Genomic DNA, 13,989 nt, shown 5'->3' with positions numbered 1-13,989 from the left:
TTGTTCTAGACTCTCCCACCTTCAGCCTGCCCCTCAAAGATCTTTGTTGAGATACTCGACAGGCCCAACATACACCTTGCGCCCCTTGAGAAAGAAGTACACAAGAGAGAAAACCACGACAACGCCGTAGATGAGGATATTCCAGTTCATCAGATCAGGTGTTGGGTGGGGGGATGTGGGGAAGAAGGCGAACACCAACACTACACACAGATACACAACGGACACGCCATTGACCCAGATACCGGCGCGACCGAGCGAGAACTTGCAGGGGAGGAGGGGCTCTCTGTTCCATCTCTTGATGAACATGCATGAGATGCTGACGATGTAGGACGAGAGGAGAGCACACGTGCCCAGCGATGCGACGGAGTTGAATGCCACGGTGCTGCCGATGTTGATGAGGGAGAGACCAATGGCGATACCGAAAGACACAAGAACGCTGTTGAGAGGGATATCCCAGCCTGGTCGGACTCGGGATAGGAAGGCACTGAAGGGAACGCCGTGGTCGCGAGCAAAGGCGAAGAGCTGGCGCGAGCATGTTGCCACATTGTTGACGCATCCAAACACGGCCATTATAGTCGTGATCGATGCCAGAGCTGTAGCCCCTGGAATGGACTGCGTAGCGTTGTACATGATCTGGATGTGGGGCTGCCCGGTCGGCGACATGATGGCGCTTTCGACGTCGCCGAGGCAGAAGCAGAAGGTTACTAGCATGAGGAAACCCAAACTGCTGTTAACGACTGCTGTCCAGATCATGGCACGGGGAAGTGTGTGCGATGCGTCCTTCAATTCTTCCGACATATGGGTAGCAGCATCTGCACCCAGGAGAGAGAAGATTGGCGAGAGCTGTCCCACCAACACAGACAGGCCCACACTACCCCATCCAGCGTTGTCTTGGAATCCACCGAACACTTCTCTGGATGGGCTGCGCGGCCCAAGTACCCACATGGTGATGAAGATAGCGAAGAACCCAAAGATGTGTAGGACTAGGACGATGCCTTCGACCAGAGGTAGCTTACGAGCCAGGAGTGTGTTGAACAGGATCGAGAAGGTTGCTACCGCGATGACCAAGAGGGTGCCGTGCCATCGTTCGGGGACGTAGTTGGGGTTGTTGAGGATAATAAGTCCTTGGACCTGACCACCAGCAAGGAAGGCGATGGATGCGATTCCGGTCTGCCAACCCAGCACGCAAAGCCAACCACTGGTACCCGGTTAGTGACAAGCCTTGTAGATATAGACGGGGAAGCCTACACGAGGTAACTCAAGAACTTCTGGTGTTTCTTTGGCGCAAACTCAGACACCCAGTGATACTGTCCACCGGAAGTAGGAGCCCTTCATTTTCGTCAGCGATTGGTTCGTGTCGAGCAGATCCCAGCAACGGGCCGCTACGCACATTGAAGCCATCTCAGCCATTGAGACAATGACAAAGCCCATGCCCACCGCTGTGACGAGGAACATGACGATGGCGCCACCGGTGCCACCATTGGTCAATGGGATGATGAGAGTTCTGTTGGATGTCAGACAGTGCAGATCAAAGGTTCATGCATACCCACGTTAAAATGGTCTCCCATGTCGCCATCAACACCATGCTGTATCCGAATATCGACACAAAAGCGAAGTTTCGTCGCAGCTCCTGTCGCTTTCCCATACGATACATGTCCTTTTGGTCGCCAGCGGTCCCCCTCTTTGCTGGAGCGATGCCATCCTGTTGCGACTCGTTCTCAAGAGGCTGGGCTACGGTAGTAGCCCGATTTTTGAGTTCCGACATGATTAGAAAGAGGTGTGTAGAGTCAAAATTGAAGAGAATGAGCGCGAATCTTAAAGTTTTCACTGTGTGACACGATCAGCACAGAGACTGGAGTGCAGCATGCCTCGGTAACATCAGAAAGGATGCGGCAGATGGCGCAACTGCACCTGCCTCAACAGTACAGAAGAGATCTGAAAGCAGCGGCTCAAGCCGACGGCCAGCGGTCAGATGAAAAAACCGAGAGAACGTGATGGGTAAATGCACGTTGACGATGCAGGGAACGGGCCTCGGGGGCGGCCAAGGCTCAATGGAGGCTAGCACGCCGCTCGGTGGGGGAAAGCGGCCTTCGAGCCGCAATGCAACTTCAATCCTTCGCACCTCTGCGACATGCTGCCAATCCGGGTGCCTTGTCAGTGCGGCTCGCTTGCGCAAGGCGTTTCGGCTACGCGCCCAGTGCTGGCTCATCCAGCTTCCTAGAGACGAGACGGGCAATCCCTCGCATAGGTAAGCACAGACGCGATGACAGTGAGATGGCTGCGGCACAGTCGAAGGGCTGTATCAAGCGCTCTCAACTCCATGGTCGAAGCCATGGCTCACCAGCCAAAATCGACGCTCACGCGTATCTCCAAACTCCAGCATGTCCGCTACGGCGCAAGACGGCAACCGCTGGGCGCGGATTACGCCTGACGATCGCAGTGGGATCTTGTACATCGTCGCACTTCTCGCATTCATTTACACTAGCCTCACATTTCTCACACGGATCTTCATCAGACGGCGTATGCTGGGACTAGATGACCTAGCGATGCTGATTGCGCAGGTAGGGCTGCCCCCAGCATGAAACTACCTGCGTCAATAGATTAACAATAACAGGTGGCTAGCGTTACCCAATTCTCGCTACTCCTCGTTTCTCTGTCATCTGGCCTGGCACAAGCTTTTGGACGTCTTGACAGCGAGCAGTACTCGCGGATGGCCACCGTAAGGCGACCCTATCCAGCGCGAAACCTTCCCTAACACATCCACAGACTTACTCACATGGTCAAGTCTTTATCTACATTTCTCTCGGCTTTTCCAAAATTGCGTTGGTATTGCTGGTACGACGCCTCTTCACGCGCGACATGAAACGCGCTTGGGCAATATGTAATGTGGTCATCGGGATCATCGTAACGTGGACACTAGTATCCGCGGTGCTAGTCTCAGCCAGCTGCACCAAAGAGAGCTTGTCGCCAAGGAAAGCCTCTGATGTCTGCCATGGTATCGAGACTCGCTACATGGTCATCATCGTCACGGATGGACTAACCGACTTAGCGCTGGCCCTTGTCCCTACATATCTATGTCGCGACCTTCAGATGAAGACTACCCTCAAGTTGGAGATACTGGGGGTCTTTTCGCTAAGGCTTCCGCTTCTCATGCTTGCCGGCCTGTTCTACCGAACTTGGAGAAGCTCGTTACGTGGCGAGAATCCCGGCGTCGAGCGGACAACAGCGTTGATCTATCAGCAATCCCAGCTCTGCGTCTCACTCATAGCTGGAACTCTACCGTGCCTCAACTCCTTCATTCGCAGTTTTGACACTGGCAGTGGTCAGAAAGTAGGCGTTGGATGCTCTCCAGACTCAGGCGGTTACGGCCACATGTCGAGCGTACATCACAGTACTACGCAGTCCGACCACAGCGAAAGTCTGCCCATGTCTCGATTCGATCGTGTTCAAAGCGTTACATCACGAAAACGAAGACATGCTAGCGAAGGTGCAGTCAGTATCAACAGGAAGCCCTATATTGCAGAAAGCAGTTTCGGAACAAATGATATGAGGGGCAACCTGGATCGCATGAGTACACGAGAATCCAATCGGAGGAGTCAGCACAGCACTCAAGAGCTTTTCATTCGGAAGGACGTATACTTTGAAGTGAAGCGTGAACCTGTCCCAGAAGGAATCGATGCACATCAGCCCGGACAACTTCACCTGCCTAAGTAGATGTATCAGGCCATACGTCGGGACCGTCGAATATGCGTCATCAAGGATGCATGCGATTACCCGGAGATCGAGCCAGCTAGCCGGAGACAATAACGGCCGCATTCCTCTATAAGGTGCACAGCCTATCGAGACATCCCTCCGGCGGTTTCAGCATCGTGGACCCACATGAACAATATATTTCCACCCTTCACGTCGTCTTTCCCCAGCGCATTTCCTTCCCCTTCGCTCGCAGTCCCCACTACCTCAACAAATCCGCAGTCTTGGTAGAATTTATCCGAGTACTCATCGGCCGTTACACACGCTTTAACAAACGCTTTAACACCTTCAGCCTCGGCACGATCCAGCCCCCACCGTACTAGCAGCCGTCCGGCCCCACGACCCTTAACGTCAGGATCCACGCAGCACAGCGACAGGTACCAATTAGTCGCGCACGATCTGGCCCAGTAGTGTTTAGTGAACGGTGCGGCTTCGATTAAAATTGTCTTCTTCGACGGGTCTAGGACGCGGTTGTGTGTTGAATGCAGGACGGGAAATGTACCGGGTTCGGCCCATTCTGGGACAATTCTTTGCGCGCCTGCGTCGTCGCCTTGGCGTTGCCAGATTGCTGCGCCGATGACACTCTCTTGCTCATCTGCGGTGGTTGAAGCGGCAACAATGATTTTGTTCCAGGAATTGGACCAGTCGTTTCGTAACCATTCGTGTCAGAGCATTTTCACGTGAAGAAGTCTTGGTGTTGATGGGATGTGACCCTAAATGATCGGAGTATGTGTGGCCTTAAATGCACCCCCTGACTTTGATTAACGTACACTCCTGCAGCTGTCGAGTGGTTCCTTAGTCTAACCTGTTGCCTTAGATGGGCGAGACGTCCCAGTCGATACTATGTGAACAGACATCGGTGCCCCCTGCGGGAAGTGGTCTGCACTCGGACTGGATCCTCTGCACGTGATGTGCTGATGCCTAGGCAGTGGCCACTGTACCTTCTCTTGCTCCAGTCCACAATCTCGCCCCGTTTTGGCTTCGGTTATCCCATCCCCGCTCCTTACGCGATATCTACTCCGGGACTGCTCATCCACGAAAAGATGCAGAGTACTTCAGACATCCCTATATCGATATGCCGACTTCTCCAACTGCCTGGCGGTATGTCTCCTCTCCTCCCCTAGTGCGTCGCGCGTACTAACCCTTTGATGCAGAAGTGCGCAACGAAATCTACCAGCACCTCGCCCAGCCCCGCAGCATTAACTTTGGCACACTCAGCCTCAATCCGCACATGCAGCACTGTTTACCTGGACAGCCGCTCTGCTGGACTTCAAGCGGGCGCAACACACTCGGCCTTTCTCAAACATGTCGAAAGCTTCGGCGCGAATTCCTACCACTACTCGAGCGACAGTCGACGGTAGTAATCGGGATGCATCTCGTAGATCCGTACATCGCAGACTTCTTCCCAGGTAATACTGAGGCGCGCGGCAATTTACGCATCATGGCCCGACAATACGGTGTGTCGCTTGAACTAGCTGGATTGCTTCGGCTCTATGCGAGGTCTCCTTTACTGCGGGTTTTCCTCCATACGCCCTTCCCTTGTCCACCTCGCCGAGTCATACCTGAAGATCGAAATAGCGCTTGGCTTGGCTATGCGATCAAGTCTGTGTCTCGATTGACGTACACGCGCTACGTTGACACGCTCGATCGTACAAACCATCTTTTTCACGTCTATCTGACACATGAGGCCTTTACAGCTATTGCGTCGGAAGGCGAGACTGAAATCCCTGGACAGCATTGGGCTAATCTCGTCGGTTTTCCGGGAATGAATTGGCGTAATGTAGTTGTAACCGTTACGGAGGCGCCCAGTGGTTGAGCGTACAAAGATCAGGGTGTATATGGAGATGTGTCGATAAGTTGATGATCAGAGATCGAGGGGATGTGTAGAGAACGGAAGGATAAATTGAAGATGATTATGGACTTCGCTTGTACCTTCATTCAACACAAGAATTGTCTACGTAATTAGTCTGACAACATTATGCAGGAATAGTATCAGCAACACTCCTCCAGAAATCACACCTCATACCACGCCCAGCCTCCCATGTATACGCATTCACCAGCGTAAAGCTATTCATCAGCCCCGGTTCAGTCAGATAAGTCAGGTTGACCGGTGAGCTAACCATCAAAGCTAACTCACCACCCGTCTGGTTAAGATCAAGTTGATATGGCTCAGCAATCGTGAAAGCTGGCCATTGAGTAGCATCGTTGGTGGCTACCGATCCGTTTGACGAGCCAGAAGAGCCAGCTGCAACGGAAGCAGAAATCGACGGGGTGCCCTCAGTGATGAAGTTGCCCCAGATGTTCATGAAGGCGCGTTGGAGGTCGGTGCTTACGTCTGGCCTGCCGCCTAATGGTCCGAAGTATACGCCCACATCAGCGCCGTGGGTGGCTGGGAGGGCACTGAACTGGTACTTGTATGATGTGCGATCACCATCGGTGTACGCTTCCGCCATCCAGTATGACGGGCATACGAAAGTCAGTTCGGCGTAGAGGTTGTTGGCACGCTGTTGCTGTCCGGTTGCTATTGAGCTTTGGTCGAGCGCGCTGGGTCCGGTCACGCCGTTCGTCGCGAACTTATCTGCGTTGGAAGTGGTCGCGGCGTCACTGATGGGGTAGTAGCGAAGAACCTTTGCGATGTCGGAGTCGGTGAACTCGGGCAGGTTGTTGCGGAGCCACGCCGTGAAGTCGTCTTCAGAGGTTATGGTTTGTGGTACGAACGAAGGGCCCTCGTTCGCATTATTTCCGATCAGAGCATTCCGTCCGTTCACACGCTTCTCGAGAAGCTGACTGCTTGGCTCATCTTGAACGTACACTCCGTCTGTAACCGGCAGGAAAGCCCAGGTGCCGAATGTTGCAGTGCTTTCCACTTCGCTGGAAGCGTTCTGCAACGTCTCCGTGTCTTGCGATAGCAAACAGTCGAAGATGGTGGAAGTCGCATTACCATATGCGTTGATCATGCAGCCGGCGCGATCGGCGAAAGCGTAGTAGTTCTGCGTTGGAATCCAGTCTTTGTAGCCGTACTGCTTAGGCAAGTATGGTGATGCCGCGATAGTACTGCGGAACATCGAGTCGCCTAGAGAGCCACCGTAGGCCATATCATGTAGCATGACTGAGCCGCCACCAGCACTCTCGCCGGATATAGTGACAGCTGATGGGTCGCCACCAAACTGGCTGACATATGTCTGAACCCATTGGAGAGCGAAGAATTGATCCAATAGTCCCGCATTCACGACGCCCTTTCGGTATACTTCGTCAGACGCGAGGAAGCCAAAAGGCCCCAGCCTGTACTGGATTGATACGACAACAAATTTGTTCCCGGTCGTCGTGAGGAGATCGGTGAAGTCTTGTCGCCCATTACCAGCGCCATAGCCACCACCGTGGATCCACACGAGTACAGGAAGATTCGTCGCGTTTGCCGGGCTTTGGACATTGAGGAAGAGACAGTCTTCTGAGAGTGGTGGTGAGTCCGGGTCCGGCGGTGCACTCGGCATTCCATTGCTTTGACCGATTTGTGGACATTGCGATCCGTAGGCATCCGCAGCTATTGGCGAAGTCCGGTTTACGGCTGGAGCCTGGGGTCGTTGCCAGCGTAAACTACCTGTTGGTGATGCAGCGAAGCGGATGCTTGAAGTCATGTGTTAGCTGCAGTCATCTGAAATCACGAAAAAGTCATACCCTCTCCAGCTATTGATACCTGTGCTTGCATTGCTGGAACCCTGATAGACCTCGTAGCCTAGGTCCACCTCCAAACCATTACTCGTAGTACTTTGTCTGCTTCGCAAGACTTCTCGAAACGGCTGAGATTGAGGTAGCGCAGCAACCGTCCCCGAGAGTGTAAGAGCACTTGCGATGAGAGAGGGTAGTAACATGACGCTGACTGAGATTGGTAGCTACTCGGCTGAGTATGTGGTCAATCGCGACGCAGGACGAGCTTTTATACCGTAAGCTCATTCTTTAATGCGGAACCCGGACGTGTAGCCCTGATTGCCCGCACTCCCTTTGACTAAGCCATTTATCCTCGGGCATTAAACCTTGCGCCGTGCCGTAGTGGACTAGAGGTTGGTGATGAAGCCGTCCGTCGATCGATGGCACTAAACGGCTAAGCATTACTGCGAAAAAACGACTAGTCTTCCCAGTTCATCCGTGAAAGACGATCACTAGCTGATTGTCACATAACGGCTGACCCAATGTGCCGAAGACCAGGATGCGAAGGCCGTTGCCCTCTAGCGTCTGGTACCTCGATCGGTATGTGGAGAGAGGATAGCGTCGATGACGAGCGTCAACAATTTGAGAATGTACGTTGAATTCGAAAGTCAGATGCTATACGCTCGGTGTCGCTCTCGCTGTTCCCCTTGCAGCGATTTCGCGCATCCATCGATCCGGAAGATCCGGGGTATGATGCTTGTCTGCTCCATCGTATCGGCATCGTATCTTTGTTTTTATTAGCTTCGACCGCATTCGCTGTGCATAAGGGCATGCGGACGTGACGTCTGCCGTCCGCGCGTGCCGTGTGCGGAGTTAGAAGTCGTGCGCTGATTCAGCAATTGCATCATGATTTCTATAGTTTGCGGAAGTGCCGCTCGGGCCATCTTCACCGAAGGTCATGGGGAATAAGTCCAGGACATACATACACCAACTTCACGCGTCTGGTCGTTCCCGACGCGTTCCAAGGTTTTTGGACCATGCCGAAGGCCCTGGTGTGAAGAAACCATCCTCGTATTTTGGATGCAAGACGCTCTTCGCCTCTACCAGATCTCACTACTTCTCGCATCGTCAATCGCATGGCTCAGGTCGGCCTCAGCTGAGCTCTCTCTGCGACTTTGGGTACCAAACTCACACGAAATACCTTGCGACCGTGAGGGTTCGTGACAGCAGGCCATCTGGCTGTCAATGCTGAGCATATGCTCGCTGCGATAGCTCCGAGTTGGCACCTTTGCCTTGGTCAGGTCTCTTTAGTGATGACAGGTCTCCGACCGGAACAGCTTATTTCTCCCGTGGCATTCTTCGCAACTCTGGCTGCTACCTTCCTGCGTTTTCAGAGCCATCTCGACTCTTTCAGGCGTTCCTACTTGGTGACAGGGGTGCATGCAACCGAGTGGAATGAGTAAGCGAGGCATTATCATTGGCAGCTGCGGGTGCTGCATCTCTCGACTCAGCCACCACGTCGGAGGATACGGCACCAATAGCTCCTTCCTTCAGTCTGACAATAGAGGCTGAGCACAATTCCGATATTATCATGGCCTCAGCCGTCTCCTCCTCCCTCACCTGCTTGACAAGGCCCGACTTGAACCTTAGGCTTTTCCCTCCCTGACCCTGCTACTTTTCGTCGCTACGGCAAGCTAAACAACACCATGATCTTCGGCGGCCTTGAGATTGTCGCAGGCGGATACCTTATCCACCGGCATTACCGAAAGAAGAATGGAAAGGAGCAGCTTGAGGAAGAGGCTCAACAGCGACGCCATCACACATTTCCTGGTGCCAATCCTGCAAAGCAGAATGGCTGGAACACTCAGGCCCACCACCGCCCTCAACACCATCCACACACGCAACAGCAGCAACCCGTGATACCACAGCAAAAGTACGCGTGCTATGCTCCAGTAGCGGCACAGCCTCGACCACAGATATACCAGCCTCAATTCCAACCCCAGGCCCAAATTCAGCACCAAGCCCAACCTCAATCGCGACCGCACGCGCCTCCCCACACGCAGAGCTTCAACATCCCGCGGCGGCCTGTACCGCAGCGAAAACCTCAGATCATCATCGAGCCCTCTCTCCAACGAACCGATTCCTTTGCGACGATATCGCGCATGCCCATTGCGAACGGCTCGCGGCCACACGACGTACCAGAACAGGCTAGCCCTGCGCCTGGTCTGTCACCTATACCACAATATGGCGTCTATGGGAACGCGGGATTCTCGGTGTCTACGCCAGCATTCGGAGCTACTCCGACATCGCCAGGCTTGGTATACGAGATGGCTACAGGGCGCGAGGATGGTGTTGGTCAGACCGTGGACGATAACTGGGAGACGTACGGCGGCCATGCACATGCTGGGGCGCCGCACTACTCACCAACTGTGTCTACTGAGCTGGGCGAGCGCGAACCGCCGCCGCCTTACATGCCTTGATGCATGCGCGATACACTCCAAGCCCAAGTTCTCTTCTTTTCTACTTTCAGAGAGTTTTTGGTTATTGTACACTTTAATGACTCATCGAATACAAGTAATTCCCGGTAAAAAGGAGCTGGTTTGCCATATAGATCTCTCGTGGCTTGAACTGCTACCAACTTCCCAATCTTCTTTCTGGTGTCACTGAGCGGAGCCTGATGTGCAAAGCAGCGCCACTGCGCATACCGATCGCAGAGACACCCCGCTTCGTAGTGTTGATGCGCCTTCTGATTGGGTGCACCTCGCCTCGAATGCTTTAGGCTAGCCGCAGGTGGTCAGATATCGCCTTCGTTCTTCAGCCTTCAGCCTTCCCTCTTCTTACCCCTCACTCACGCATCAGACACCGGTCTACTCAGCTTTCAACGACGCTCGGCGTATACTTGATAATGAACAGTACCGCTCCATCAACGCACGACATTGACGCGCTGGAGGCCTTGAGCGGCTGATTTCGGACGAGATGGAAGACTCGGCGGCAGATCTGTGTTCTCGCTGTGCCAGCATTCCGTGGGATCACTTGGAGCGGAAGGAGCGTGCATCGTTCTGGCACGATGAGAAACCGACTTTAGGAGATCTTCAGACCTCGTCCTGCCGGCTTTGTCGTCTCATCGCATCTGCTATCCTGACACGAACTCTACAACAAGCTCATCCTCAAACCACGGTGATCATAGAATGGGATCGAAAATTTAGATCTGGAGGTGATTGCCTGGGATGCGTACGCTTATGTGAAGCAACACGAGGTTATATCGGAGAGCTGATTCTCACGAGTGGGAGGTCTGTCGGAGAGGGCGCGACGGCCCTCTGCACAGTAGTTCCAAAGCGCGTTGACCTCGCCCTAATCAGGACACACCTCGAAGCTTGCAAAGCGTCACACAGCTTCTGCAAGCCGGAATCATCGACCCAGCTTAGGAATCTACGAGTCATCGATTGTATTGACAACACCGTCGTCGTGGCACCAACAGGCTGCTCGTTCGTCGCACTTTCGTACGTATGGGGTGGGCTTTTTGCAGACAGCTACGTCCTAGGATCGGCAATTGCGTTTCCGCCGACGATAGAGGCCGCAGTGAGGACCACTCGAGAACTTGGGTATCAGTATTTATGGGTCGACAGATATGTAAGACGACACAAATACTTGATTTGAATGAACTGACAGACCAGTGTATCGATCAAGACGATCCCTGCGATAAAGAATTACAAATTAGTCAAATGGACCAGATCTATGCCAGTGCGCAATTGACCATTGTTGCTGCAGCAGGTGTGGACCCCTCGTATGGCCTTGTGGGCATCAGCAGAGATCGCACAGCATTGTCAGCTCAAGAGCCAGTTGGAGGCTCCCGGCTGCTTTGTCTGTTCCCTAATACCACTCAAGAATATATTGCACATTCCCCGTGGTTCTCAAGGGCTTGGACATTACAAGAAGGATATCTCTCTAAGAGACTTCTGTGCTTCACAGAGCGCGAAGCGGTCATCACTTGCAAGTCTTGTCCTTGGATTCCTGAATCTACTCCGAACCCTTTGGATCGTCGTTGGGACCCTAGAAGAGTAGCCGACATGAAGGAGGTCAGAACAGCATTAAGTTCGCAAGTTGCAAGTCTGCTTGATGCCGCTAACATCATGTGCACATACTCGAGACGGGTGCGAGGGCATGAAGACGACATGCTAAACGCTATTGTCGGTATTTTGAACGTTTTGAAGAATGGTAGTTCACCGGTCTATCACATCTGGGGAGTTCCTTTCACTATTACCCAAAGATCGAACGATGCTCACACCATCGATAGCATCGCGTCCATTTCTCTGTATTGGTACCATCCCTGGAGCGCCCGTCGTCTTCCTGAGTTCCCGAGCTGGTCGACCCTAGGATGGATAGGACAAGTCTACCATCGCCACGTACCAGAAGTCACACCCCACTTCATGATCAAGTATTGGTCGGGCGAAAGATATCAAGAACTCGACAACGGTACCTGCGACCTAGACTATACATACTGCCGAGATGTTCCTCATCGATCTCAATATCTAGAGATCACGACGGATGTCGTACAAGTCGAGCTTCACAGTTGGTGCCGCAACGACTACTTCCTCCGAACTACCTTTATCAGACAAAAGGATGTCAAGGATCAGAAGGAGGTTTGGCCAAACACGGAAGTGCAAAGTCCATTCCTTCGGCTGGACCTGGATGATGAGACAACTTTCGATATCGCGTTACCCGTTGTGTGCGCTACGATGACGCCTCCTGAGACCGACTCTGGTTCTTGGGGTTCTATCTTCTCCAAATATTTGTTGCTCATTTTCCAGCAGAAAGCAAACTCCTACGAGCGGATTGGTTCCTGCCACCCTTATGTGTATACTATCAACATGGAAGGAGAGTATGCATACGGCGAACAAGACGAATGGGAATTCGTCCCACCCGGAGAGCCAGGTGCCTGGGACCAAGTCGCAGAGAGACGTACCTTTCTTCTTGGCTAAACAGCCTCGCACACAGTTTTGCGCTTCAGAATATACTTCTTCCCGTAATACAATTTTCTCGCGAACTTGATGCTTCTTCGATCAATGACGCACTTGTGACCGTGGTGGCTATGCAACATCATCAGTGTTGCTCAGCCTCGTCCGGATTGGGTAAAGCGGCAGATGGCCTGGGGCGTCATTTCCCAGCTTGAGCTGCTGCTGCCTGCGAGCCTTCCCCACCAACTTTTCTCTCGATATATCCTGCTATCCTTCCTCACATTTTTCTCTTTGTGCGGCGTGCACGATCCAGCCCTCCGCTGATGCACTGCCACTCACTACTTTGAGTGTATCGTTGTTCTGGTGTTGGGGCAAAGCGGAATCCCTCATCTTTACCTTAAGAGACGCATAGCAGCTTCACCATGTGCGAGCGTTGTTCGCCTATCAACTTCGCAAATCTTGGGGAAAGCGATGGTGGTACGCTATTCACCATTCATGATCTGTCACAACCCCTGACAGACGGGCACTGCCCTACTTGTCGAATCCTACAAGCCGTGATAGATGTGCACCGCTCACAGTACACATCTGCTGAAGTGTCCTGGAGACCCGCTATGCCTAGCGCAGACTTCATGGGAACGATTACTTTCTGGTACTCAACGGGAGATACTGTCAGAGGGTTGAAGCCTGATCTAACTGTATACGATCGGATCGCTATTCCAAGACCCCCCAAGAGACAGCTTTCACCCAAACGTGTCGATTTCGAACAGACCAAGACATGGATTGATGCATGCAAAGAGTCGCATCCAGATTGCACTGTCCGCTTTACAAAAGGGCTCAAGAACCTTCGCGTCATTGATTGTATTACAAGGAGCGTACTTTCAGCTCCAGAAGATTGCGTCTTCGTCGCTCTCTCATATGTTTGGGGCACGTCAAAAACCTCCCACACCCCAAGCTCTTCTACACTGTTAAACCAGTTACCACTTACTGTCGACAACAGTATCGATGCCACACTCATGCTGGGGTATCGATATCTGTGGGTCGACAAATACGTACGTTAATTGCGTGCTGTCTTCGGCAGACGGCGGCTGATGTGGTATCTAGTGCATCGACCAAACGAACGCTGCAGACAAGCACGATCAGATACACCAAATGGGTGATATATACTCATCAGCAGATCTCACGCTCATCGCAGCAGCGGGCGCGAACTCAGCATATGGCCTGCCTGGGGTTGGACGAGACTCCGAGCACCTTGGAAATGATGATGTCACAGTCGGGTGTCTACGATTTATTACAAGCTACGAATGGGATATGACTGAAATATATCATTCGGTCTGGTCCTCGCGTGCTTGGACGTTCCAGGAGGGCTTCATATCAAGACGCAGGCTATACTTCACGGATACCCGGCTCTTTTACGTATGTGATATTGGGAAAGAGGTGTACTGCGACGCGGAGATGGGTTCTAAACCCGCATGGCCTACTCTGGGAACCCTTTCTCGCTCTCTTCCCATGAAAGACGAAGGGGTGTACCTTGGCATTGATATTCTCGTGGAATATACGCGCCGCACGTTGACCTTCAACTCGGACGCACTGAACGGCATAGTGGGCGTCTTGAATACGCTTAGCAAGGCTTCAAGACCTG

General features: G+C 52.8%; 3 protein-coding genes across 3 annotated transcripts; 1 reads left to right on the top strand and 2 right to left on the bottom strand.

The window, feature by feature from the left end:
- Positions 1 to 33: 33 nt before the first annotated feature.
- On the bottom strand, positions 34 to 1,765 carry J4E83_003631 (uncharacterized protein; the record flags this gene model as incomplete). Its single annotated transcript, XM_049330565.1, has 4 exons — positions 34 to 1,198; positions 1,249 to 1,329; positions 1,391 to 1,504; positions 1,551 to 1,765. 4 exons carry the CDS (start codon positions 1,763 to 1,765, stop codon positions 34 to 36), a joined length of 1,575 nt encoding a protein of 524 aa, XP_049189982.1.
- Positions 1,766 to 5,726: 3,961 nt separating this feature from the next.
- On the bottom strand, positions 5,727 to 7,385 carry J4E83_003630 (uncharacterized protein; the record flags this gene model as incomplete). Its single annotated transcript, XM_049330564.1, has 1 exon — positions 5,727 to 7,385. One exon carries the CDS (start codon positions 7,383 to 7,385, stop codon positions 5,727 to 5,729), a length of 1,659 nt encoding a protein of 552 aa, XP_049189981.1.
- A 1,716-nt stretch (positions 7,386 to 9,101) lies between these two features.
- J4E83_003629 (uncharacterized protein) lies at positions 9,102 to 9,875 on the top strand (the record flags this gene model as incomplete). The annotated part of the gene is made up of 1 exon (XM_049330563.1): positions 9,102 to 9,875. The coding sequence occupies one exon, from the start codon at positions 9,102 to 9,104 to the stop codon at positions 9,873 to 9,875; it is 774 nt and encodes a 257-aa protein (XP_049189980.1).
- Between the last annotated feature and the right edge of the window lie 4,114 nt (positions 9,876 to 13,989).

Source organism: Alternaria metachromatica (assembly GCF_023757995.1).
Source record: "Alternaria metachromatica strain BMP 0045 chromosome Unknown scaffold_6, whole genome shotgun sequence".
NCBI lineage: Eukaryota > Fungi > Ascomycota > Dothideomycetes > Pleosporales > Pleosporaceae > Alternaria > Alternaria metachromatica.
Note: the sequence above shows the minus strand (reverse complement) of the source record. Positions and strands in the feature narration are given on the sequence as shown.